Here is a 27,944-nt window from a genome sequence, read left to right on the forward strand (position 1 = left end):
TACTTATTTTAGAATGATTTATTGTTAATTTGTTCTCATTTATTTCCTTATTTCCTTTCCTCACTGGGCTATTTTTCCCTGTTGGAGCCCCTGGGCTTATAGCATCTTGCTTTTCCAACTAGGGTTGTAGCTTGGATAGTAATAATAATAATAATAATAATAATAATAATAATAATACCTTTACTTTGAAAAATAACAAAAATCTTTTCAATATAAATTCAAACTAGTTTATGAATTTCAAGCTCTGAAAGCTAAGGGTGTAAAACTTTAAAAAAACGGATTGTATGTAAGACTTACCGAACATCAGATTTGGTGGCATCATCAACATTGGAAAGCAGTTTTACAACTAATGACTGAATTGATTTTCTTAATTCTTTTTCAGCAACAGTATCATCATGAGATGGCTTGGAGGGCTTTGAAAATTCAAACCCCTCTTCTTTCAGGCTAGATAAAATATTTTTAGCATGTTCTAAAGAATTAGTACCGGGCATACCTGAAATGTAAAAAAAAAAAAAAACAGAATTAGGGCAAAGCACTACACAGCAGTCTATATAAGGGTAAGATAAAATACATACGACTATGTGACAGTAAAAATTCCCTCATGCTACTGTTAATGTTGAGATTCAAAATTCTGTTTTGAACTCTCCCGAACAAAAAACAACAGAATTGTGCCAAATCACAAATTTTTAAGGTAATTTTTATTTTTTCTGAGTCCTTTAATTAGGGAAACTGTTTCAGCATGAGCTGGACTCATGCATAAAAGTTAGATAACAAACAGTTATCCAGCTAGTGAAGGTGTGTGGCGAGGAGCCCCAGCCAATAGCCACCTGGAGAACCATCACTTTAGACCTTTTGGCCCAGGACTGAGTGGAGTAGTTGACGATGGAAGCTGGATTAAAGGACGGTACTTAGAAAATATGTTATTTTCATTAGTAAAATAAATTTTTGAATATACTTACCCGGTGATCATATAGCTGTCAGCTCTGCTGCCCGACAGAAAAACCTAAGGACAAAATACGCCAGCGATCGCTATACAGGTGGGGGTGTACATCAACAGCGCCATCTGTCGAGCAGGTACTCAAGTACTCCATGTCAACACAGAACCAATTTTCTCCTCTGCCCACTGGGTCTCTATTGGGGAGGAAGGGAGGGTCCTTTAATTTATGATCACCGGGTAAGTACAGTATATTCAAAAATTTATTTTACTAATGAAAATAACATTTTTCAATATTAAACTTAGCCGGTGATCATATAGCTGATTCACACCCAGGGGGGTGGGTAGAGACCAGCATTATGTGTTACATTAAGAGCTAAATATTTTGTATTCCATTTTAGCAGTTATTCAAAATAACAAACATAAAATCAATAAGTACCTGGTAAGGAAGTCGACTTGAACAATTACTCTGCCTTTTTAAGTACGTCTTCCTTACTGAGCCTCGCGATCCTCATAGGATGCTGAGCGACTCCTAGGAGCTGAAGTATGAAGGGTTGCAACCCATACTAAAGGACCTCATCAAAACCTCTAATCTAGGCGCTTCTCAAGAAATGACTTTGACCACCCGCCAAATCAAGTAGGATGCGAAAGGCTTCTTAGCCTTCCGGACAACCCAAAAACAAAAATAAAACATTTCAAGAGAAAGATTAAAAAGGTTATGGAATTAGGGAATTGTAGTGGTTGAGCCCTCACCCACTACTGCACTCGTTGCTACGAATGGTCCCAGAGTGTAGCAGTTCTCGTAAAGAGACTGGACATTCTTAAGATAAAAAGACGCGAACACTGATTTGCTTTTCCAATAGGTTGCGTCGATTATACTTTGCAGAGATCTATTTTGTTTAAAGGCCACTGAAGTTGCGACAGCTCTAACTTCGTGTGTCCTTACCTTCAGCAAAGCTTGGTCTTCCTCATTCAGATGGGAATGAGCCTCTCGTAATAACAGTCTGATAAAATAGGATAAAGCATTCTTTGACATAGGCAAAGATGGATTCTTAACTGAACACCATAAAGCTTCAGACGGGCCTCGTAAAGGTTTTTAAATAGAACTCAAGAGCTCTTACAGGACATAAGACTCTTTCTAGTTCATTTCCAACCATGCGATAAGTTTGGAATATCGAACGATATTGGTCAAGGCCGAGAAGGCAGCTCGTGTTTGGCTAGAAAACCAAGTTGTAGAACATGTAGCCGTTTCGGATGAGAATCCGATGTTCTTGCTGAAGGCATGAATCTCACTGACTCTTTTAGCTGTGGCTAAGCATATCAGGAAAAGAGTCTTTAAGGTGAGATCTTTCAGGGAGGCTGATTGCTGCGGTTCGAACCTGTCTGACATAAGGAATCTTATACCACGTCTAAATTCCAACCAGGTGTAACCAAACGACGCTCCTTCGTGGTCTCAAAAGACTTAAGGAGGTCCTGTAGATCTTTATTGTTGGAAAGATCTAAGCCTCTGTGACGGAAGACTGATGCCAACATGCTTCTGTAACCCTTGATAGTGGGAGCTGAAAGAGATCGTTCTTTCCTCAGATATAAGAGAAAGTCAGCTATTTGAGTTACAGAGGTACTGGTCGAGGATACGGATACTGACTTGCACCAGTTTCGGAAGATTTCCCACTTCGATTGGTAGACTCTAAGGGTGGATGTTCTCCTTGCTCTAGCAATCGCTCTGGCTGCCTCCTTCGAAAAGTCTCTAGCTCTCGAGAGTCTTTCGATAGTCTGAAGGCAGTCAGACGAAGAGCATGGAGGCCTTGGTGTACCTTCTTTACGCGTGGCTGACGTAGAAGGTCCACCCTTAGGGGAAGTGTTCTGGGAACGTCTACTAGCCATCGAAGTACCTCGGTGAGCCATTCTCTCGCGGGCCAGAGGGAAGCAACTAGCGTCAACCTTGTCCCTTCGTGAGAGGCGAACTTCTGCAGTACCTTGTTGACAATCTTGAACGGAGGGAATGCATATAGATCTAGATGTGACCAATCTAGTAGAAAGGCATCTATATGAACTGCTGCTGGGTCCGGGATTGGTGAGCAAAATATTGGGAGCCTCTTGGTCATCGAGGTTGCGAAGAGATCTATGGTTGGCTGGCCCCAGGTGGCCCAAAGTCTCTTGCATACATCCTTGTGGAGGGTCCATTCTGTTGGAATTATTTGTCCCTTCCGACTGAGACAATCTGCCATGACATTCAAGTTGCCTTGAATGAACCTCGTTACTATTGAAATGTCTAGACCTTTTGACCAGGTGAGGAGGTCCCTTGCGATCTCGTACAATGTCAGAGAGTAGGTCCCTCCTTGCTTGGAGATGTACGCCAAAGCCGTGGTGTTGTCCGAGTTCACCTCCACCATTTTGCCTTGAAGGAGAGACCTGAAGCTTTTCCAGGTCAGACGTACTGCCAGTAGCTCCTTGCAGTTGAAATGCATTGTCCTTTGACTCGAGTTTCATAATCCCGAGCATTCCCTACCGTCTAATGTCGCACCCCAGCCTACGTCCGATGCGTCCGAGAAGAGAACGTGGTTGGTAGTCTGAACAGTCAGGGGAAGACCCTCTCTAAGGTTAATATAGTCCTTTCACCAAGTCAGACAAGACTTTAACTTTCCGGAAACCGGGATCGAGACCGCTTCTAGCGTCTTGTCCTTTTTCCAGTGAAAAGCTAGATGGTATAGAAGAGGACGGAGGTGTAGTCTTCCTAGTGACACAAATTGATCCACGGATGACAGTGTCCCTACCAGACTCATCCACAGCCTGACTGGGCAGCGTTCCTTCTTCAGCATCTTCTGGATGGATAGCAGGGCTGGGGGCTGATCGTCTTGTTCAGCAACGTCCTCATCAGAGGGTTCCTCATCCGAAACTGATGAGGAAACGGCAACGGAGTGGGCAACGTCTGACTCGCTGAATCCGGTCGCACTGGTGGATGCGTGACGGAGCCGGACGCAATATCATGGCACTGCTGCACAGTCTGTGAACTGTCAACAACCATGGGTGCGCGAGGAAGTACAGCGTCAACCCGAAACTGTCTAGACTGCTGGGTTGTGCAGTCAACACCCTACCGGGTTGCTGAGGTTGACGCACTGCGTCACAACAAGTCACCTCTGCTGGTTGTTGAACGTCTTCCTAGTGACACACTGAACGTCAACAACCACCTCCGAGCGTCGCTTAACGTCAACGTGCGACTGGCAACCCACACTGGGTCGCATCGGTGGAGGAACCACCTCAACTGGCAGACGCGAGTAGGATACCTCAGCGCAACAGGGCGCACAACCAACCGGTTGGAAGGTTGTTGGCCAGAAGGTTCTTCTCCGCATTTAAGTCCTCTATCAAGGACACAAGCTTGGACTGCATGTCTTGCAGCAAAGCCCATTAAGGGTCTACGGGAGCAGGTGTGGCAACAGACGGGGTTAGCGACTGAGGCGGAACCATTTACCATCCCTGGAAGCCTTGTTATGTGTGACATAATAGTACAGCAAAACTTCAAAGGCTCGACAAAAGCTGAGAAGTTGACCTGTAAACAACTTGGAGCATCTCCTGGCTAGGCGCCAGGGCGAGTCTACCAGAATTGAGAAGTCTATTTGGGCAGAGGCATGAACTTCCAAGCCGAGAACTTTTCTCGTGTCCTATCAGACTCTCGCTCTATAAGCCAGTTTAAAAGAAGGGAAATCAAAGGCTGTATCCCTAAAACTCCTCCTGGTGCAAAAACCAGTCGCCTAGCCAACGTAACGCTCTCTAGGAGAGCGAGAGAGCACTAGCTTAACAACAACGGCTTCGAAGTAGCTAGGCCTAGTGTAAGTTCTGACGTTTAGGCGAACGAGGAGCAGCAGTTACAAGATCCGGACGAAGATCCTTAAAAAAATCATCATGATTTAATTAAAGTCCATAGGAGGCTAAGCAGCTTAAGGCTCCTCTCCAAATGACAGAGTCCTCAAAGGAATATCAGTAGGAGGGAGAACAGCACTTTCTCATCTACAGGAACCTTGTCCGATAAAAGCTAGGTTATCTCAGTGAGTCTCTTACTGGTGCATTAGTAGCAGACCAGAAGGCAACGTCATGTAACTGCTTGACAGTCTGTGAACTGTCAACAACTGAACTGTCAACCACAACAGGTGCGTGAGGACATACAGCACTGGTGCATTAGTAGCAGACCAGAAGGCAACGTCATGTAACTGCTTGATAGACTGTGAACTGTCAACAACTGAACTGTCAACCACAACAGGAGCGTGAGGACATACAGTGTTCACTCGAGACTGCTTTGACTGTCTATACTGAGCAGTCAAAACAACTCTAGAATGCGGAGGTTGACGCACAGCGTCAAAACAAAGCAACTTAACTCCACCCTCCTGTTGTTGTGGTAACTCGCGAACGTCAACGGAGGGTAGCGTGCGTCTGTGAACGTCAACGTGCGGCTGGCAGGGTACACTGCGCATGGGTGGTGGAACTCTCACAGGCGGAGTGCGGGAGCAGGTAGCGTCAGCGTCTACTGTACGCACAACCTTGGTTGGTTGTAGGCTAACGGGTGCAGCGTCAACCTTCTCCGCACGATACTCCTGCATAAAAGATGCTAACTGTGTCTGCATAGACTGTAGCAAAGACCACTTAGGGTCTACAGTAGCAGGTGCGGCAACAGACGGTGTTACTGCCTGTTGCGGTACCGCTTTGCCTCTCTTAGGAGGTGAGCAGTCGTCGGAAGACTGCAGCGAGTCCGAACTGACCCAGTGGCTACAACTGGGCCGTTGGACTTGCGCGGAAGGGACCGACTTGCGCTTAATAAGCTGCGAGACCTTGGTCCATGGTTTCTTACGAGAAACCTCTTCCGCAGACGAGAAGTAAATGGGCTCTCTCGTCTTTGTGTGGGTGGGGCGATCTTGGGTAGATACGCCCGAAACCACGGAGGGAAACGTCTGTTCGTTGATCAAGGCCTGACGAACCCATAAGTCGTTCGACATTACTTCTCCCCTGGGCTTGGGAGCTTGCAAGAGGTCCCGGACTAGGTGAACGACAGGCACGAACAGACGAACCCTCGGACGCAACACTGTAACACTTTGCGCATATCACTTTATCACTTCGATTTTCTGTTTTGCACTTATTTCACTGAAATCGAAACTTTTACTGATTTCTACCTGAAACACGCAATTCTACCCTTCATTAAAAGGTAGTAATTGCGAAAACAGTCGTATAATGCAGCTCATTAATACTAGCAAAAACAGAAAACATATAAAGATAAAGAATTCAGTGGCTGGGAAAGAGACTAAACACTAGTTCAATTAAACTACGTTTACAATCTCTCACCGCACATAGCCTGGGGACAAGAATAAAACCCTAGAAACGTTTTACCTTCTTCCCCGTACAGCGACTAGGGAGGAGAGTGACACGAGAACAACGTTACCCGCTTGAACGGAACGTTTTTTTTTTCTCCTCTCTCTCCCTCCGTCTCTATCTCTCTCTCTCTTTCTCTCTTGATTTCGCACCTGAGAGAAGAGCCCAATTATATATCGTCAAAAAAAACATGTTATATGGCTAAAGGAAAAAACTGAAAGGTTTTCCAAATAAAAAGTTCCTTTAATTTAGAATTTAAACCATTTAAGTTAAGAAAGAATGAACGAAACGTCAGAATCGATTTACTCTTACTGCAAAGTGAAACCGTGATACACTCTCTCTCTATCGTAACGATAGAGCGCATGTTGAACGTCCTGAACGTCAACAACTGCGTAGTCTAAAAAAACTAAACGTTAGTTCATCTTTGAAAACAGTACGAAGACTATCAAAGAAATTCTTTCATAAAACATTAAATTTAAAAAGTTTTAAATTCTTTAAAGGCTAAATACGATATAACGGGCTCAACGTTGATTAACTTCGGTTCCAAGTTAGGACCGCCTACTATCAGGAAAGGTCGCAAATAAACAAAACATAAAAATTTCTTTTTATATGTTTATAATAAATGGAAAGTTAATCGAAGAGGCCTAATAAAGGCGAAGAGATATAAAATATATAGATCTATAACGTGTTAAGCAAAATTACTAAAAACCTAAACACACTTCCGTCTAAGGGAAGGGTCGGCCATTTAAAAGTGAAAGAGAGTCCATACTCTCTTAGTCACCATAATTAAATCTATCCAAAACGAGTTCAAGTTTTGAGATGAAGATAAAACCCCTGCATAGCGAAAGCTCAAAACTAGAATAGTGTACTTCACCAAATAGTTGTGAAAACAAATCCAGTTAGTAACAGCGTATTTTAGTAGGTCTTGCCAGTGGCACGACAGAGAGAAAATTGGTTCTGTGTTGACATGGAGTACTTGAGTACCTGCTCGACAGATGGCGCTGTTGATGTACACCCCCACCTGTATAGCGATCGCTGGCGTATTTTGTCCTTAGGTTTTTCTGTCGGGCAGCAGAGCTGACAGCTATATGATCACCGGCTAAGTTTAATATTGAAAATTGTGATTTACTCCTACGTGTCATACAAACCCTCACCCTTTACTTAGGGAGACTTGCTGCTTGATGGGTTGGAAGTCCCCTTAAAATCTAACTGGATGGTTCATTTTCCTACCTGGAAGTGATCATCACTTGATCTGTACAGTACCTGATTTTCATATGGATGAAGGATAATAGGACCTGGGGGCAGTACTGTACATGCATGTAAGTACTTGATCAAACTAGAGACACCCTTTGCCTGAAGGGGATGTCAGTTAGAAATATATACCAATATGATAATCACTGGGTTGGTATATGATCCCCCAACCAACACCCTTGATTAAAGAGTGCTGGGAGAGATACTTCTTTGGACCTAAAGAATGTTGCTCCGAAGTGTAACTTACCAGCATCAGGTCCAATCCAGCATGTAACGTTTCGACCGCTAGGTCCCCGAGAAGGGGAAAGAATGAAGAAGATCCAGTCATACTACCATTCATTCCAGACTTACATCTACATGTTATCATAGACGAGATGCATCCTTGTCCAGTAAGGGAGCTGGGCTGGTTACACAACTACTTGAGCAGCCACCACAGGACCAAGATAAAATGTGTCAAGGGACTTGTGGGTATACCCTCACTAGTAAAAGGCCATGAGCGTGGTCTGCCTTTCCAAACTCCAGCCTTCAACACTTGGTCCAATGACAGGTTTCTCATGAAGGCAAGAGTGGGGCCAATACCACTGACTTCATGAGTTCTGATTCTAGCTGGTGCCTTGACCCTCTCATCAATTGAGGAGTACACTCTACGAATTTTTCACAAAGCCAGAAAGAAATCATGATCCTTGACACCAAGGCTGGTAGTACGGTACGGTACGGAATGTTTTTCTGTACTCCGTACCTGGCTAAAATACCGTACCGTAATTTCGTACCGTACTATCAATAATTTTTCCGTACCGTACAGTACGGAAAAAATACCGTACCGTAATTCCGTACCTATACCGTACTAATATGGCTGCGGCTGCTAAGGATATTTGTAGTAATATTTAATACTGTTCCTTTGTTTTTAATACAAAACCAAGAGTATTCACTTTTAGATTCATAAAACATGTTTTGCCATGAAACTATACCGTATATTTAGTACATGAAATATAGTGTATGAAATATTATTCAAAATATTTCCCAGTATTATGACTCTTTGGATAATAATAATAATATTGTTGAAACCATCACTTCCTCTTTTAAGGATTATATTATGAAAAAAATATACAATAATCTAACCATTAATAGAACTTAAAAGCATTGCCTGATGTTACCATGTAATAAAATAAACTATTTTTTTTCTCAACATTCAAAAGTTACGATGTAATTAAATGAAATAAATCTTTTTTTCTCGACATTGATAAACTAAAGTTACGATGTAAGAAAATAAACCACTGTAAATATTTTTTCTCAACATTCAAAAACTAAAGTTAAGATGTAATAAAATAAAATAAATCTTTTTTCTCGACATTGATAAAATAGAGCTTGTAGCCTAGGCTATAGGAAAATACCTTCCAATAGCAACTTCTTTTAACCAAACATAAGAGTTCAAATTGATTATATATTGCATCTTAGAAACATAATGGCATCTATTATATCATCCTTCATGCCTAGTCTTAGTTCATCCAAAATGCATCTCAACCCTGAGAATGTTTGCTCTACACTCACTTGAGTGACAGGAAGTGCAAGGGCTATCTCGGCTATAGCCTTCAAATCTTGGTGTGGATGTTTATTCCACCACGTGAATATATCTTCCCTTTTTTCTATTCGAGTACAGTTATTGAAATGCCTAATTGTTTGTTTTATTTCGGTTAATCGCAAAGCATCATAATCCACTACTTTGCTCTCCCTTTTTCGGTTGTTATCAGCAGCAGACAATATTTGGTCAATTATATCTTTTGAGCTCTCTTCATTTCCAATTTGGCTTTCACTCAAGTTCTTTTCTTCATTTTTTTTGGTAAAATCATCCTGAAAATTAATAGAGCTTTGCAATGACATAATTCTCTTCCACAATGCAGTGAGGTGCAGCATTGCAAGATCTTTTTGTGGTTCAACTAAAAGGCACTGAAATCTTGGATCAAGATAAATGGCTGCCAGGAATGCTGCATTGTTGAGTAGAGAAAGCTCTCAATTCTGCATGGCAGTAATAAGGTCGGCTGAAAACTGTATAGATGATTTTGACAGAAGCATTTTACATTTTAACCACTCACCAAGGAACATTCTAGCAGTCAGTTTCTGCATTTGTATGGTAACGGTCGTATTGTACACAGGTTTGAGACAGAGTAAAAAGTCTTCAATAGTTTGCCAGTCATATTCAGGTATCAAAAGAGATTCATTCGCAAGTCCTATTTGGCATAAAAAAGATTTTCTTGCCATGACACTCTGTAGCATTTCATAAGATGAGCCCCATCTTGTTTCGCAGTCCAATTTGGGCAGTGGTTTGTCATTTTTTCTAAATACTAACCTCATATTCTGTGTATGGGTTTTCTTCACTACTTTGCGCACTTTAGTTAGCAAAGATTTTACATATTGATTTCCGTTGATCATATCATGCACACATAGCTGTAACGTATGAGCAGCACATCTAACGGAAATGACTCCATCAGCCCTATGCTTATAATTAAGCATAGGGCTTTTCTGGGGGAAGCCTCTTCCGAAGCACAATATAGGATTATATTTGTGATGCTTCAAACTTTTGTTGGTATTACTTCAAGAATTAGACACAGACGTCGCATGTTAATTAAGGAATTAACACATGCATAGTATATTACAAACTGAAATATAAAATACCTTATTATTCTACAAGTGAAATTTTTTTTAGTCCAGTCAATTGCTGGTGTCCAAGTATGCATTAACAGTAATTGCGTAGTGATAGATATCCAAGCCTAAGGTAAGGTACGGTATGGAATTTGCCCATTTTTTTCGTACCTGAGCCGTACCGTACCGTACCTTGGTAAAATTACCGTACCGTACTTATAGGCTAAATATCAACCGTACCGTACCGTACTCCGTACCGTACGCCAGCCTTGCTTGACACCCTCTCTTGGACCGACCAGTGCTAACAAAAAGTGTTTGACACTCACGGCTGAGGTGTTGGATCCTTTTCAGATAGAACCACACAGCCCTCATGGGCCATAAGAGCATCTCCTCTTGATCACCACCCAAAATCTCTTACAGTGAGGGGGTGGATAGGGACTCAAACCTAGTTTCATGCACCAACGTGGTCTTGGTTTTGGCCTCGAAGTCCAGCAGAAAACTGAAGGAGACCCTCCACCCTTCAGCCTGGGTGACTAAATAAGAGAGACCATGTAACTAGCCTACCGAATTTATATACATATAAGAAATGGGTTTGAATAATTCTATTCATCCTTCCCCTTGTCTGGAAGGATATTGAAGATACTTCTTAACAAATCTTATCTATTAAGAAAAGTTGGTTAGCTATGAAGCATACCTACACCTGATGTCCGATCCACCTCGTGGCGGCCATGACTGCTACACCCTCAAGAGTGGGGAAGAAAGAAAGGTAGAAGAACAGTAAATTTACCTCTAATTCTAGGATTATACCAAAACCGCTATCTTGGACTTGTTGAGTGGCTACTACAGGGTTCCAGAGTGGTCTAAGGGGATTTGCTCCCAATCCCATTCGTAGATATAGATGAGTCTTGGATTGAGTTAAGAGTTAACCTTAGGTTAGATCACTAGTCTATATTTGTTTCTATTTTGAAATTTAGTTTTCAATTGGAGTGTTTGTAGGATGGTAGGTTGCAGTTCCACAAAATAAGGGAAAATATCCTAATCTAACCTATCCTACACTAAACAAACCTATTCAACTCTACCCCAACCATTCAGGTAGTCTACTGGTAGTTTGGTCAATAAAGTTTTGTCCGCCAAAATAATAGCCCAAGTGACTAACAGGCTTAGCACAACCTGTACTGCTTGCCACAAAAGGGAAACAATGATATAGTTAAATTACAAGTGAGGAAAGCCACTGGCAGAACAAAGACCTGTAAGTGAGGAATTAGAGTTAGTTAGACCGACCAACATAAGCACAAAAACACCTAATTAAGTGTGGATGATGACAGACACGGTTAGAAAGTACTGTATCCTCCTTTTCTAGGCAAGCGGCAGCCTGAATAGGATAGGGGAGTGAATGTAGTTTGCTGGGACAAGGTAAGTTAAGAATTGCTAGTTTCAAGGGGGCCGCACATGTCATAGGCCCCCCCTCCCCCCTGGGTAGGAAAGTACATAAGAATATGGCTCCTAGGTTAGGTTACGTGGAGAACCTTAGGGGTGACTGTAGTTCGTTGAGACAGGGTAAGCTAGGGAGCCTTTGTATATCAGTTCCTCATGCGTTTATTAAAAATAGACATCAACTGACCTAAACTTTCCCCCCTAACCTAACCTACAAGCCGTGTCCTTATCTACTTACCTAACAGGGGGCTAATACCCCCATGCAACCCCCCATTACACTGCCATATTCTAAGTTAGACATAATAATACATACAGGTGGCCGCTAACATACGTACACCCCTGAGCTATTAATAAGGTAGTGTAAAGAGAGGTCGGCTCCTAGTAAGTAAGGATAAGGAACCTACGTTAGGTTAGGTGAAGAACCTTAGGTTAAGGGGCGTTCATAGGTCTGTTTATCTTGTAAAATGTGGTCTTTTAGTTTGGCCCAAAGAACTACAAATAATTCCAAACCTATAAATGGTGCACGGGTGTATATATACAGCCTAATTACCCTACCATTGAAAAAGGAACCTACATTATGGTGTCCCTCCCCCCCCCCCAATGATTCCAAGACCTAACAAAACCTTTAAAATTAGTCTATCTATAAATATACAATTTTCATTATCAAACAGTGACATTCAAACATCTTACCCAGTTTACTCAGAGGTTCTAGCCATTTAAACAACAATTCTCGTGTCATTGTGGAAATATCGTCAACATTTGTGTTTGGAGAAGGACTTCCAGGTTCCTCGTTGCTCTCTCCACAACACTGACTTCTTCTTCTTCCATTTAAGTGGGAGATCTGGCCCAATTCTTGGAGCCAATGTACTCCCCTGTAAATACGATATTATTATCATTATTACTTACTAAGCTACAATCCTAGTTGAAAAAAAGCAGGATGCTATAAGCCCAGGGGCTCCAACAGGGAAAATAGCCCAGTGAGGAAAGGAAAAAAAGGAAAATAAAATATTTAAGAGTAACATCAAAATGAATATCTCCTCTATACACTATAAAAACTATAAGATAAAATATTAGATCTAATCAATAAAGTTGAGAAATTTTAGTGTTAGTCTGTTATTAAATATTAACTCCTTCACCGAATGTTATGAATGATATGTTAACTATCCCACATGAGGCTTAATACCTTTCATTCAAACAATATCCATGCTTCAACTACCTTTCCAATATACCGGGCAACCTTTTTAGCTGGGGTTCCTAAATTCCCCATTTCTGTTATTATTTCTAAATTTCCTTTACTCATTATAGTTAAAAATATACTCAGTAGTATACTCTGTCTCCCTACACAACACACAAAGCCTATCATTGTTATTCCTGTTTCTATCATTTCCTTTTAATTCTAGCATGTTTAACCTAGTTTTCATAACTATTACGGTTATTTTATCCTCCAAGTAATTTATTAGTAATCTAAAGAAAGAGTGACAGGTTTATAAAAATTTAAAGCATTACAATTTCAAATATTTGAATTAACTATTTTTTATACAAGTAATCAGTAAATGAATTATATTAAAAATTAAATTTTAAAATATTTAATTCAAGTTTGGGTAGTTTTCAAACTACCGTAAGTAAATGAATAATATCGAAAGCATGTCATTTTCAAATTACTTTTGTTAAGCAAGTAGGTTCTTTGTATTGAAGTGATAAATAAAATAATATCAATCTTTCGGAAAAGATAGCTTATAAATATCAACAATATAACCTTTTCAAATTTTTATATTGGCAAGTAGGTAATTTTTAAACAATCACATCTCATAAAAATGCAACATCCCAGTAAAAATTGTATATGTTTAAACACACTTAGCTGTTTTCATAGAAAAAAAATCATTTGCTTTCTTACGATATTCAATATATCCCTAGATTTTAGCCATCATAGCTGGAACACCATCATTGCATAAATTATTATAATAAGGAAGTAAAATTTAGTCCTCCTTTGTGACATTGCTTATTGAAGTTGTTAAAATGTCTGTTCCTCTTGTCCTTGCGTTAAGGTTACCTAAGGAAAGCTGTTTTTCATAGAATAAAAACTTATCAGTAAAAGCACAAATAGAATAATTTTATGCCAAAAATCTGGACGTGTCTTATTATAGTTTATATATGACATATCTGTTTTTGACGTTGTTAATAGTTTATATAGGACATATCTGTTTTGACGCTGTTACTGTTTTTAGAATGATTTATTGTTAATTAATTATCATCATTTATTTATTTCCTTATTTCCTTTCCCCACTGGGCTATTTTCCCTGTTGGAGCCCTTGGGCTTATAGCATCTTGCTTTTCCAACTAGGGTTGTAGCTTGGCTAGTAATAATAATAATAATAATAATAATAATAATAATAATAATAATAATAATAATAATAATAATAATAATAATAATAATAATAATAATAGAGGTCCTGGGATACATTGTGAGAGAGGAACAAGACCATCTAGACCACAGTATTATTGAAGAAAGTGATGAAAGACAACCTGATGACAATGATCAACAAAGGAATCACCTTACCTACCCGGAAAATATCTCTTACCTCCTTAATAAACTAAAAGAGAAAGACCAACGAAATCGGACCAAAACTGTAATAAGAAAACTCATTAATATCAATGGAGGTAAACTTAGGATCCCAGAAAAGAGGCAAGAATATGTAAATCTCACCAATTACGTTCCCACGCCTGCTCAAGAAGAAATATTATGCTTAGGCCTTAATTGCCACTACATGACCAAACCAAGACCGACTGACAAGAGATTGGAAATCGAGCTCCTCCTTGACACCATCCAAGAAAATGAACGTAGAGGTGCCCTACGGACGACTGATGCCCTCCAACCCCTACTCTTGGCAGAATCCCTCACTGACCGTGGCCAACACCGGAGTGGGATTGTCACAAAGGAGATGAGAGATGCTGCCAAGGCTCTTAGATTGCAAGAAGGCATCACTGTACGCCGTGCAGATAAAACTGCCGCCTTCGTTCTCATAAATACAGAGGAGTATCATGAGAAACTAGATCAAATTTTGGCTGATACCTCAAAATTTGAACGATTGTCCCGCAACCCCACTGAGGATATCAAGAGGGAAGCAAACAGCATTATACAAACCATTAATGCTGCCACCAACGCCGTCCATTTGCCACCTATTTCAGGTGATTTTGGGCTCGGCTACTTATACGGAAATGTAAAAACGCACAAGCAAGGGAACCCTCTCCGGCATATTATCAGCCAGTGCCCTGCCCCTACATACCAGCTTGCTAAGAGACTGAACACCTTGCTCACACCCTATATCCCCAATAAATATTGTGTGACATCATCAGCAGAATTCCTAGAAAAACTGAGAAATTCGACAAGTGACGGAGTTATTGCCTCCATGGATGTCGAGTCCCTATTTACTAACGTTCCCGTGAATGAAACAATAAAATTCATAATGGACAGAGTTTATAGGGATACAACGACACCCACCCTCAACATCCCCGAGGCCTCTCTCCGTGCACTATTAGAAATATGCACCAAGAAAGCCCCTTTCACTACCCATAAGGGCCATATATTTATTCAGGAGCTATGGGGTCCCCTTTAGGCGTCCTCTTTGCTAATTTTTATATGGGAGTAGTCGAGGAGAGAGTTTTTCGAAAAATCAGTAAACCAGACCTCTATGTGCGCTACATTGACGATACTTTCATAAAAACGGCCAATCAGGAGAGCATAGAAGAACTTCGCCGAATTTTCGAGGAATGCAGCGCGCTCAGGTTCACCCTAGAGCACAGCCTCCAAGGACGTCTCCCCTTCCTTGATGTCCTTGTAGAAACAAGCAATAATAGTTTTAGTACCTCGGTGTACGTAAAACCAACGAATCTCGGCCTATGTCTGAATGGTGACAGCGAGTGCCCTAGTCGGTATAAAACTGCCACCATTAAGGCATTTATTCGGAGAGCCATTTCTCACTGTTCTTCGTGGAGAGGCACCCACGAGGAACTTGACAGAGTTACTAAAATTCTGGTGAATAATGGCTTCACGAATAAGGACATTAATCGGCAAATTAAAAAAGAAATCGAGAAATGGTACCAGAATGAAGGCCCTGATGATACCAACACGCCAGCAAAAATAAATCTTTACTATAAAGGCATTATGAGCGTAAACTACAACGAAGAAGAAAAGATTATGAAAAATATAATAAAAAACAACGTTTTTGCCACGGCAGAGGATACTGAAATCAACCTCATAATTTATTACCAATCAGCAAAAACACGAGACTTGATAATGAAAAACAACCCTGCCCCTGCCATGCAAGATGACTTGAAAAAGACGAACGTAGTGTACCGATATAAATGCCCCGTCCAGGAATGTCCTGGCACCTACATCGGGATGACGACGATGCGTCTTTCTAAGAGATTATCTTGCCACGTGCAACAGGGTGCAATAAAAATGCATTGCCTCCAAAAACATAATTTCAAGACAACAAGGGAGCATATAGTGAAAAATGTAACCATCATCGGCCGTGCCCCTGACAGCAGACGTCTCCGGATAATGGAAGCTCTTTTTATTCAACAACAAAGGCCTAACCTCAACACCACGCAAGAAGGGACCTTATTGCCAACATGTATAAGGTCCAATATCAACAATAGTCCAGGCAATAACAACTATGACAGGACTGATATAGCCGAGGGTCAAAACAGGGATTACCTCCTGACAGAACCAGAGCCAATAATCCCACCAAACATCCCGGCGAGGCAGAGGCCACCACCCAATAGGATTAACGGTCTCCACCCTAGGGCGGTTCTTAACCAGTGAAGATGGAATCTTGAAGCAGGACTCCGTATATCATTCACAATTTGTCTTTAATATATCACAACACAAGTACAGATAATATGTACAAAGTATAAAACACTATCACAATGTTAGTGCACACAAAGTAATGGTCACTTTTGTACAAAAATTAAAAATTACGTGGAGTTAAGTTTAACACATCCTTCGACTCAACCGGTTTCGAGCAGTGAGAAGGTTTTCTGCTCATTGTCAAGAGTGAACTGAAATGCAGGTGTTGTTTGTTGTTGTTGTTGGGGTATTAAAGCCAACACTTGTTGTTGGCACGGGCCTTTCCCTTGGTTGGCCCGTAGGTGATCTGTAAAAATTTTTAAGGTAGTTGCATTAATGGAAATTTGAAAGGTTTTTAGTAGTAGAAAAAGATGTGGATAGGGTAAGGATGATGGTGGTAGTGGTAGAGGGCCATCATTTCTCGGATAGTGGTAGTTTGAAAAGTGGGGGTGTAAGGCTTTTGAAGATTAGAGAAAAATTGTGCAGGTGGGGTTGACCAACCCTTTACTCCCTAGGGTCCCTGCAGAGAGATTTTAAGTGGTAGATTAGTTGAGAAGTGAAAGGGGGTGATGTGAATAGAGCCTTACAATGAGGGGATGAGATGGTGCATGGAATGAGGAGGTCTTACCTTGGTGGAGGTAGTGTTGAAAGCAACTGTGCATGTGTGTCTATGCTTTCGACAATTGCTTTTGCCAGTGTGGCTGCCTCTTTCATGACATGTGGTGTGTTGGTGTCTACAAGTAGATCACCTCGTAGCTGTGCTGTTTCTCTGCATTCTAGTAGATAGTGCAGGAGAGCTTGTTGTGGTATGACATCACAGTGTTCACACCTTGTCTGGATGTCATCTAGGAGTTCCCAGTTTGCTTTGTAACCCAGCCGGAGTCTGTGTATACATACTGCCAGTTTTCTTGGGGTGTATCTGTCTATGGGAGGGGGTTCTAGTTCCGATGCCCATTTGTACCATGTTGCAGAGGGAGAGCCATTCTCTATCCTCATATGTAGTTCCTTGATTAGGTTGTTCTTGAGCTGTGTCTTTATTTTGCTTTTGATTTGTTGAGCACCCTTCATAGAAATTTGTACAGAATATCCCCACCAGACACTCAAAATCCCCAAATCTAGGGATAAATTCCCATATCTGCAACACTGCCTGTAGGACTCATTTGATTCAAGGAAAAATTGCTTCCATTCTCTGGGAGGTACATCACTGAACACAGCATTTCTATTGTGTGTGTGTACATATTTCTATTGAATAGAAAAGTATTTTATACAATCCAGTGTTATCTAAGTCACAGTTAGGACTGTAGCTTTATACATAGGTAAATATGATACACAGACACTGACAGAAGATAGGAGGATGCAGACCTTATTAGATTTTGATTATTGTGATCTGGGGTACAGGAAACTAGATCTCTCTCTCTCTCTCTCCACTAGATATAATACACCTGTAAACACCTGCTTAATTATACTTTAACGCAAGTGTTTTTAAACGTTTCGCGTCTATTTCCATCACCAATCGGTCTTTAAAATTCCTTTTTATAGCACATATTAACTAACACTGTTGTAGTTGTATTTCATTCAGTTCTATTTGCTATTTTCTAGCCAGTCATAGGACCCAAAAAGTCTCTAGCGGTAATATTTCAACGGGTGGCTGGTGCTTGGGCTAGCTTATAACACCCCTCCCAACACACACCTATCTATCTATCTAAATAAATAAATATATATATATATATATATATATATATATATATATATATATATATATATGTGTGTGTGTGTGTGTGTGTGTGTATGAGAGAGAGAGAGAGAGAGAGAGAGAGAGAGAGAGAGAGAGAGAGAGAGAGAGAGAGAGAGAGAGAGAGAGAGATGCAATGGGTTTATGTGCTAATTGTATGTGTTGATCACTCTTAGGCCTATCATTGTTTTCCCTGATCGAACGTATTTCGGCAGCAGGAACAATAAATAAGAAAAAAAAAATACAATTACTTCTGCCAACAAAGTTGGAAGGAGGTTATGTTTTCGCCCATGTTTGTGTATGTGTGTTTGTTTATGAACAGCTTCCTGGCCATAATTTTAATTGTAGTGTAGTGAAACTTGCAGGGATTAACTGTTATGCAAAGAGCTGAAAATTATCAAATTTTAGAAGGTCAAGGTCAAAGGTCAAGATCATGGTTAAGCAAAATGTCCAATTTACATAATCCCCCATGAGTTTGGACATCGTGTTAGAGAGACTTCAAACATGGTTAATATTTGAGATTTTTAGTGTATGAAAATCCACGCCAATTAATAGATGTTAAGGTCAAGGTCAAAGTTGAATCAGTAGAACTTCAAAAGTTCAAAGTTGGAGCAAATGTTTTTATGTTGACCAAGCTAACACGAGTCTTTTTATAGTTTATATATGACATATCTGTTTTTGACGTTGTTACTGTTTTAGAATTATTTATTGTTAACTTGTTCTCATCATTTATTTGTTTCCTTATTTCCTTTCCTCACAGTGCTATTTTTCCCTATGGGAGCCCTTGGGCTTATAGCATCTTGCTTTTCCAACTAGGGTTGTAGCTTGGCTAGTAATAATAATAATAATAATAATAATAATAATAATGTTGTTTCCTTTCCTCACTGTGCTATTTTTCCCTATTGGAGCCCTTGGGCTTATAGCATCTTGCTTTTCCAACTAGGGTTGTAGCTTGGCTAGTAATGATAATAATAATAATAATAATAATAATAATAATAATAATAATAATATTTCCTTTCCTCACTGTGCTATTTTTCCCTATTGGAGCCCTTGGGCTTATAGCATCTTGCTTTTCCAACTAGGGTTGTAGCTTGGCTAGTAATAATAATAATAATAATAATAATAATAATAATAATAATAATAATAATAATAATATTTCCTTTCCTCACTGTGCTATTTTTCCCTATGGGAGCCTTTGGGCTTATAGCATCTTGCATTTCCAACTAGGGTTGTAGTTTGGCTAGTAATAATAATAATAATAATAATAATAATAATAATAATAATAATAATAATAATAATTCCTTTCCTCACTGTGCTATTTTTCCCTATGGGAGCCCTTGGGCTTATAGCATCTTGCTTTTCCAACTAGGATTGTAGCTTGGCTAATAATAATAATAATAATAATAATATTTCCTTTCCTCACTGTGCTATTTTTCCCTATTGGAGCCCTTGGGCTTATAGCATCTTGCTTTTCCAACTAGGGTTGTAGCTTGGCTAATAATAATAATAATAATAATAATAATAATAATAATAATAATAATAATAATAATAGTGCTATTTTTCACTATGGAGCCCTTGGGCTTATAGCATCTTGCTTTTCCAACTAGGGTTGTAGCTTGGCTAATAATAATAATAATAATAATAATAATAATAATAATAATAATAATAATAATAATAATAATAATAGTAATAACAATAATAAAAGGTCATGAAATAAGCTGTCGTGGCGTAGGTCTGCGCTTTACTGAGCACCCCTCTAGTTTATATAAGAATTGGCATATAATAGCACAGTCACATAAATTATATCCTGAGGCAGTTTAACGGCACAGCTGCTAACCGTCTATATGGTGCTTATCAAGGTCTATAGACCTTAGTGCTTATCAGATAACAAGGTGTAAAAATAAACCACCTATAGTACGTTACTAAGACATCCGGTTTCTCATTCATTTACATCACCTTTATCTTTCTTATTCGAATCATTTTAATGTTGGTGCTGTTCTTAAACTGTTTTATTATAATTGTTCATTACTTCTCTTGTAGCTTATTTCTTTATTTCCTTTCCTCACTGGGCTGTTTTACCTGTTGGAGCCCTTGGGCTTTAAGCATCCTGCTTTTCCAACTAGGGTCCTATGAATAATAATAATAATAATAATAATAATAATAATAATAATAATAATAATAATAATACAGAGTACCAGCTTCTATATCCTTATAACGAAGTGTGTTTAATTGTTATGCTTTATTTAAAAAATTACAAATAACGTTCAATGAATAATAAGCATTAAACGAATTACATAAGATACACGAAAATGGTTTTAAACTGAAATAATCCAATGCTGATTCTTCATAGCCACTGTCAACGAAGAACCAAGTAAGCTTAAGTCATTTAAATATTGGTGTAACTGTTTTTTTTTCTTTTTTTTGGGGGGGGGGGGGTTAGCCTTGCATTCCCAGTTCCCATTCCAAATGCACAACTTTAATATTATTGCGCCTTGCTCAGTTCAGTCAGGCTCCGCCCAACAAGTAGGAATTCCTATTTCCATTGGAAGCAGGGTTGCCAGGTTTTCTAAATGAGAAAAGGTCAATTTCTAATCAACAGAGGCTTTAAAAGGTCAACCCATTAATAGAAAAAGGTAAAAAATATAGTATTTAAGGGCCGGCTTTTTTCATATTACTAAAGGCCAACCTATTTAAATACAAAAGGTCAAATTTGAGTTTTTTTTGGCCTGAAAAAAAAGGCCAAACTGGCAACCCTGATTAGAAGTCGAACTATGTCTGGAATCACGTTCGGAAATTGCGTCATGCTAAACTAGAAACCTATAGTACGTCAGTACAATAAGTGCAAAAAGGAACTGTTGTCGTAATATCCTTAGAGGAAATATATGCGCAGCCAAATTTCCCGTCATTGAGTAATGAGTTTTACGGAAAAAGAAGGAAATTAATATATTACATAAATTATTCGGAATCTGTTTCAGAACGTACGAGATCATTCGACTCCTTATATTCCGAACAGTGTTGCCAACTTAGCGCGAAATGCGCTAGTTCTAGTGCATTGCCATCACAAACAGTGCATAGATTTTATATTTTGCGCATAGCGCATTTTTAACGCAAATCTAATAAGTTTGGTGCATTTACTAGTGCATTTCTGAAATTTTTATATATATATATATATATATATATATATATATATATATATATATATATATATATATATATATATATATATATATATATATATATATATAAAATATATGGTGTCTGTGGGTTAAGGTGCAATCAACTCTTTATAAGGGGAAGTTGAATATCTCAATTGAACTTATTCTGAACACATTCTCTCTCTCTCTCTCTCTCTCTCTCTCTCTCTCTCTCTCTCTCTCTCTCTCTCTCTCTCTCTCTCTCTCTCTCTCTCTCTCCACTTTGGTGGCTGCTAAACTGTCTGTTGCAGTTGTTGTGATAATGGAATACGAACTCATATATGTTATTTTTGTAAACGATATACTGACGATTCAATGCTGTATTTTTTTTTCCCTTTCCTGTTAATTTCTGATGTACTGTATGTAACCTTGTTTGACGACGTTGGGCTTATAGCATCTTGCTTTTCCAACTAGGGTTGTAACTTGGATAGTAATAATAATAATAATAATAATATCGTCCTGTGTGGCAGGTTGGACAGACACTAGATATACCACACTACACCTCATATAAACTGTGTAACCTTGCTAAAGCTAATAACCTTAAACATTACTGCCTTCATTGATCTACTGTCAGAAATCTGTTACCCCAAGGACAAAATTTACTTCAAACCTGTTAATAGTTACTCAAAGATGACCACCTAGACGTAATTTTGACTCGTCATCCACACTCTGGGGGCTGCTAAACTGTCTGTTGCAGTTGTTGTGATAATGGAATACGATCTCATATATGTTATTTTTGCAATTGATACACTGATGATTCAATGCTGTAATTTTTCTTTTTTTCTGTTGATTTCTGATGTACTGTATGTAACTGCCAATATGTAACTTTGTTTGACGTCTTTGGGCGTAATAAATTTATTAAATCTCTCTCTCTCTCTCTCTCTCTCTCTCTCTCTCTCTCTCTCTCTCTCTCTCTCTCTCTCTCTGAGTAACACTATGATTTCTGGGCTGTTAATGTAATATTTAATGTAGTTTTACAGAATATATAACTCGTGAAGTTTATTTTTCATCGCAAATTTTGATAAATTATATTTCTCAAGCCCGTAATTAATCTTGATTTCATTGTTGTTCTTTCATATATGAATATATGTGCGAAGCATATCACCAAAATCCATATACTACGAGAAAACTCTTCTCATCCCATTTCTAGCGCATCTCAGACCCCAACCTAGCTCACTTACGTCTAACACAGTTGGCAACGCTGATTCCGAGTCATCATTTGATAGTATTCCGAGAGACACGTATCAAGTCAGAAGTCAATCGACCGGTCTTGGAGAAATTCTACTTATTTACGGATTTTTAAAAGGTGGGAACATTGTCATTTATTAATATATTTATTATTGAATTTCTCTTGCTATATTTAGTACTTATAAGGTTATAAGAAGCTTAGAAATATCCGAATTTTAGTGATATTTACAAAATCGCAATAAGAGGGTTGCATGAGAACCTAGGTCCAGTTGACTCAGTCGTGTATTGACTGTCACATGATTTGATTCTTAAGTATCTCTGTCTGTTGAATGTCATGTTTTACTGTGGTTTTGTGGTGAGACAGAGAAATTGTATTATTCTCCACGTAGACAGAACAGGATTTTACGGAATTATACTTTTTTATGGCATTTTTATTCAATTTTTCATACCATGTCAAATGTCTTATGACTTCGAAACGTATCACATTAATACTTTGACATATATCCTTCAAAACGTATAAAGGAATGTTGGTTGATTATGCAATATTATAGAATGTGGATAATAATACCTTATATTCCAGGGGAAAAATAAAATTGGGGCGGGGATAAACATAGAGAGGAAAGATTGCATCATTGCAACGTCATTAATATATGGAGGTATATTGCGTGTCATATATATATATATATATATATATATATATATATATATATATATATATATATATATATATATATATATATATATATATATATATATTTCACCCACATTGTAAAGTGGTGCAAGGGTGTGTGTATATATATATATATATATATATATATATATATATATATATATATATATATATATATATATATATATATATATATATATATGTGTGTGTGTGTGTGTGTATATGTGTGTGTATATATGTGTATATATATGTATGTGTATATATATGTGTATATATGTGTGTGTATAGATGTGTATATATATATATATATATATATATATATATATATATATATATATATATATATATATATATATATATATATATGTATGTGTATATGTGTATGTGTATATACAGTATACCCTTGCACCACATCAAAATCTGGGTGAAATATATAACCTTAATATTTTTATGTTTTGAACGATTTTATTTGTATTTCTATCTGAACTTTATAGTTTGAGAGAGGTCATATAGATTAAATCTTGACAAATTCGGCCGAAAAGTTATCAAGAATTTTTATATGAAAATAAGTCAAGATATTTCTCCTAGTTTTTTTATAGATGAGGGCTATACAATACTAAAAGGTATTTCACACACACACACACACACATATATATATATATATATATATATATATATATATATATATATATATATATATATATATATATATATATATATATATATATATATATATCACACACACCAGCAACCGAGACCACCCAGTGCAAACCCGGGGTTTAGGGTTGGGAAAACATACAGGGGAAACGATAAATAATGGTAAAACAAATCTTTTCTTCTCTATACATTAGGCCTATTTTCTACAACACAATAAATCAAGGAAAAATTGTAAAAATTTCCTACATCCTATACTACTTGGATATTTTTTGTTTTTGTTGACATTCTACAAAGTGGATGTATTTGCGGTGTTATTGTACTGTATTACAGGGTAATGTAACCTAGGGAAAAAACTACTTTTTGTTTTCTGGAGAAAAAGGTCTGTTCTCTTCGAAAATGACTTAAAAGCTGCACATTTTTTCCTATTTAAAGGTTTATATTTTTCCTACTTCAGGGCTGCACATTTTCCTACTTCTCTCTCTCTCTCTCTCTCTGTTTTGTTTTCATTTTGACTGTTCCTAACTGCACGCTTTTAATTGAACAAAATCCTACGTCACTTGGTCTTTCCACTTGCTGATGCACAATCATGAATAGGAACAAGTAACCACTTCATCAATCACCAGGAGCACGAGGGCAAAGGCTGTCGTGCTTCTGAACGGTAGACCAATTGTGGAAGGAGGCCTCATCGTCCTCTTTAGGATACTTAGAAAAAAATGGTTAATATATGATACGGGGTGCATGTATGATAGCGGCCACCTGTATGTATTATTACATCTAACTTAGAATAGGGCAGTGTAAGGGGTTTTCGCAGCGGCATTTTAGCCCCCCACCCCTCCCTCCCATTAGTTAAGTAGGTAAGAACATGGCTTGTAGGTTAGGTTGGGGGGGGGAGTTTGTTAGTTTTAATCCACGCGGTTTGAACTGGCCGTTGATATACAAAGGCTCCTATGATACTTTAATTACTAGCGAAACTGGAATTCACTACTGCACTAAGAAATGTACGATAGCTGGCTTGTTTGGCATATATCTCTTATATGTTTAAAGGGGGCTGGGGCAGAATAACTTGCATATCGGTCGATTAAAATGGGAAGTATTTCTCACTCCATTGTTTACATTTGGGAGACGGATGGCGAGTTATTGGCATTGCACATGCAATGTTTCCTTCGCTTTTGTGAGCAGTTTTGTTTTTTGTATGGCGTTATCATTACTTGGCTTTTTTAAACCAATTGTGAGCGTCCAAATATTTATGCAAGACTTCCAGGATGTTCTACATCAGCCATTTTATTTCACCTTCCCTTTCAGTTGTAACCTTACTATCATCACAAAGAGATGTCTCTAATAGGGAAGTACAATCTATTTAGAAATTCAGTTTAGTTATTTAATCTATGTTGGCGATTGTGGTGAAAGTGCTCTCTGTTTAGTGTGTATCTGTTTTGACGCTGTTACTGGTTTTAGAATGATATATTGTTAATTTATTCTCATCATTTCATATTTCCTTAACTCACTGGGCTATATTTCCCTGTTGAAGCCTTTGGGCTTATAGCATCTTGCTTTTCCAACTAGGGTTGTAGCTTGGCTAGAACAGTAATAATAATAATAATGATAATAGTTATTGTTGCTCATGTGAAAGTAAAAAAGAATATCCCCGAAATAGGGACCCACGGGACTGGTGTGCGCATCCCATCCATGTTCCACTTGCCAGAACAAAGGAGCAGTGAGATTGTTTATTTGCGAGCAAAGCGATCCACAGCGGAGCAAAACCCATTAGAAGAATGTGAGGCGAATCGGAGGACTGTGATACAAGTACTGTACAGTACTTTAATTTTCATCCATTTCCATGAACCATATATTTCTACAACTAGTTATCTTGTTTATTTTGAATTTTTGGCCATTATTATTGCTGCAAATCACTAGTTTTTGGCATTTACCCCCCCCCCCCCAAAAAAAAACCCAGTTTCTCACTGGTGTGAAACAGGTGGTTTGCCCCCAATAATCATGGTCAGAAATGTATGAATAACAAGGTAGTGAGTAGGAAAAGTATAGGGTTCATGTATTTGGCTAGAAATCAAAGTACAGTATATATTTACCAAAAGAATCCAAGGTTTGCCGAGACTCGTTTTCAACGGCCCAACAGCACCCGAGTCTGGTGCCGTGCCGGTGGAAGCATAGAATCTTGAGAAAATGCTCTTGCACTCTCTAATGAGAAGAAACTATCTTGTCTCCTTTAAAAGTCGGTATGGAGATTTTGGATTGATGTTTCCATACCCTTGGAAGTGGCAAATACCTCGCTAAAGTAGCCATTGTAGAAACTTTCTCACTTTGCTTTGTAAAGTGCGAATTCCAAGATCTCTGGGTGTGAACGTGAAACAAGGTAAAATGAAAGAATGAACACTTTTTCTGGATAGATTGATCTCTCTAAGTCTTGAAAGCCAATCTTTAGATTTACTGCGGTATAGCCGTTCGAGCGAGATCTTGGCTCCTACACTCTCTCCACAGAGATTATTTGTGCCCGAGGATGCCAGCTCATCATCTCCTTCTGCTACTTCCACAAAATCTGCATTAATAGTTGTTTTGCCCGTGGAGAGACTCGAGATAAGTAGTCCAGTGTTCTCAGCACTTGTTACTGCTGTCATGGAATCTTTCCATGGCCATCGTTCATGTGGATTCCTGTTTTGACCAGTGTTCCAGTGGAGTTGCTTGCTTCGTCGCTACTCAAGACGTTACCGAAATACATCAGGTTGGCTCTGTCTGATGCAAAGGCAGCGACCTTGGCGTATGAGTTTGTAAATCAAGTTCCAACTGGGTCCTGAAGAGAAGGGACACAGCTGTTTCCCTATTCTCTCCTATTTTTAGATGATCAGTCATTCTTTCTCTTTTACAAGGGCTCCAACAGGGAAAAATTGCCCGTTGAGGAAAGGAAATAAGGAAATCGATAAACTACAAGAGAAGTAATGAACAGTTAAATTAGAGCAGTAACATTAAAGTAGATCTTTTATAACTAAACTATATGAGGAGACTTGTGTCAGCCAGTTCAACATAAAAAGATTTGCTGCAAATTTGAACTATAGGACTCCAACAGGGAAAATAGCCCAGTGAGGAAAGAAAATAAGGAAATAAACTATATGGGAATTTATGAATTAATATCTTAAATATTTTAAGATCAGTAACATCATTAAGATAGATCTTGTCATATATAAACTGTGAAAAGTGATTTCCTGTTAACATTGTTCATATAACCATATTTAGGAATATTAAATACAGAACTAAAATTTTGATTTTAACATAAATTTTGAAATATAGATTCAATGATTTTTGTATTATGAAATTAATAATCAAACAAAATTCCTCTATAAAAACATGAAATTTTTTTAAAATTATGGAACAAAGTAAATGTGTTTTCAATGAATTTGACCTTTATTTCAATCACAAATAAACCGTTCTCCCCCCATCCCGATAGACACAGGTGGGAACCTGGGACTTTGGGTGGGCAAAAACAAGAAAAAACTTGATTATTTAACACTTCCGAGATTCATAAAAGGCCGCAACATCTAACAAACCTACCTAACCTAACCAGGTAGTTCCCAGGTCACAGACCTAGCTCCCTTCCTAGGTCACACATCTAGCCTGGACCCCCCTTCACAGGTCACATACCTAGTCTGGACCCCCCTTCCCAGGTCACATACCTAGTCGGGACTTCCTTCCCAGTTCACATACCAAGCTGGGAACCCCCTTCCCTGGTCACGGACGTAGCTGGGACCTCCTTCCCAGGTCACATACCTAGCCGAGACCCCCCCTTCCCCGGTCACAGATGTAGCTGGGACCCCCATTTCCAGGTCACAGACCTAACCGGGCTGAGCAGCCCAGACTCCACTTCCCAGGTCACATACCTAGCCAGGACCTCCTTCCCAAGTCACATACCTAGCCTGGACATCCTTCCCAGGTCACATACCTACCCGAGGACCCCCCCCCTTCTCAAGTCACATACCTAGCCGGGACCCCCCCTTCCCAGGTCACATACCTAGCCGGGACCCCCCCCCTTCCCC

At 38.8% G+C, this 27,944-nt stretch overlaps 2 protein-coding genes across 4 annotated transcripts in view; one reads left to right on the top strand and one right to left on the bottom strand.

Moving 5' to 3' along the window:
* The window catches only part of Tango6 (transport and golgi organization 6), an 83,547-nt gene extending 71,131 nt beyond the window's left edge, over window positions 1-12,416 (bottom strand). The window contains exons 1-2 of the mRNA XM_068355574.1: window positions 12,302-12,416; window positions 298-493 (exon numbers count right to left, since the gene is read on the bottom strand). Of these exons, the coding sequence (XP_068211675.1) occupies window positions 298-493; window positions 12,302-12,350 (245 nt within the window). The 5' untranslated portion in view covers window positions 12,351-12,416. The remainder of the gene's footprint in view (window positions 1-297; window positions 494-12,301) is intronic.
* Window positions 1-27,944, top strand: part of LOC137624637 (protein lifeguard 1-like) — an 84,202-nt gene that overhangs the window by 20,454 nt on the left and 35,804 nt on the right. For 2 of the 3 annotated variants that reach the window (XR_011040758.1, XM_068355597.1), the window contains exon 1: window positions 22,598-22,692. The exons of the other annotated variant lie outside the window; for it this stretch is intronic. The gene's annotated coding sequence lies outside the window, so the exon portion shown is untranslated. Of the gene's footprint in view, window positions 1-22,597; window positions 22,693-27,944 lie in introns of those variants that run through there. 3 annotated transcript variants of the gene reach the window in all.

Source organism: Palaemon carinicauda, chromosome 2 (genome assembly GCF_036898095.1).
Source record: "Palaemon carinicauda isolate YSFRI2023 chromosome 2, ASM3689809v2, whole genome shotgun sequence".
Lineage (NCBI taxonomy): Eukaryota > Metazoa > Arthropoda > Malacostraca > Decapoda > Palaemonidae > Palaemon > Palaemon carinicauda.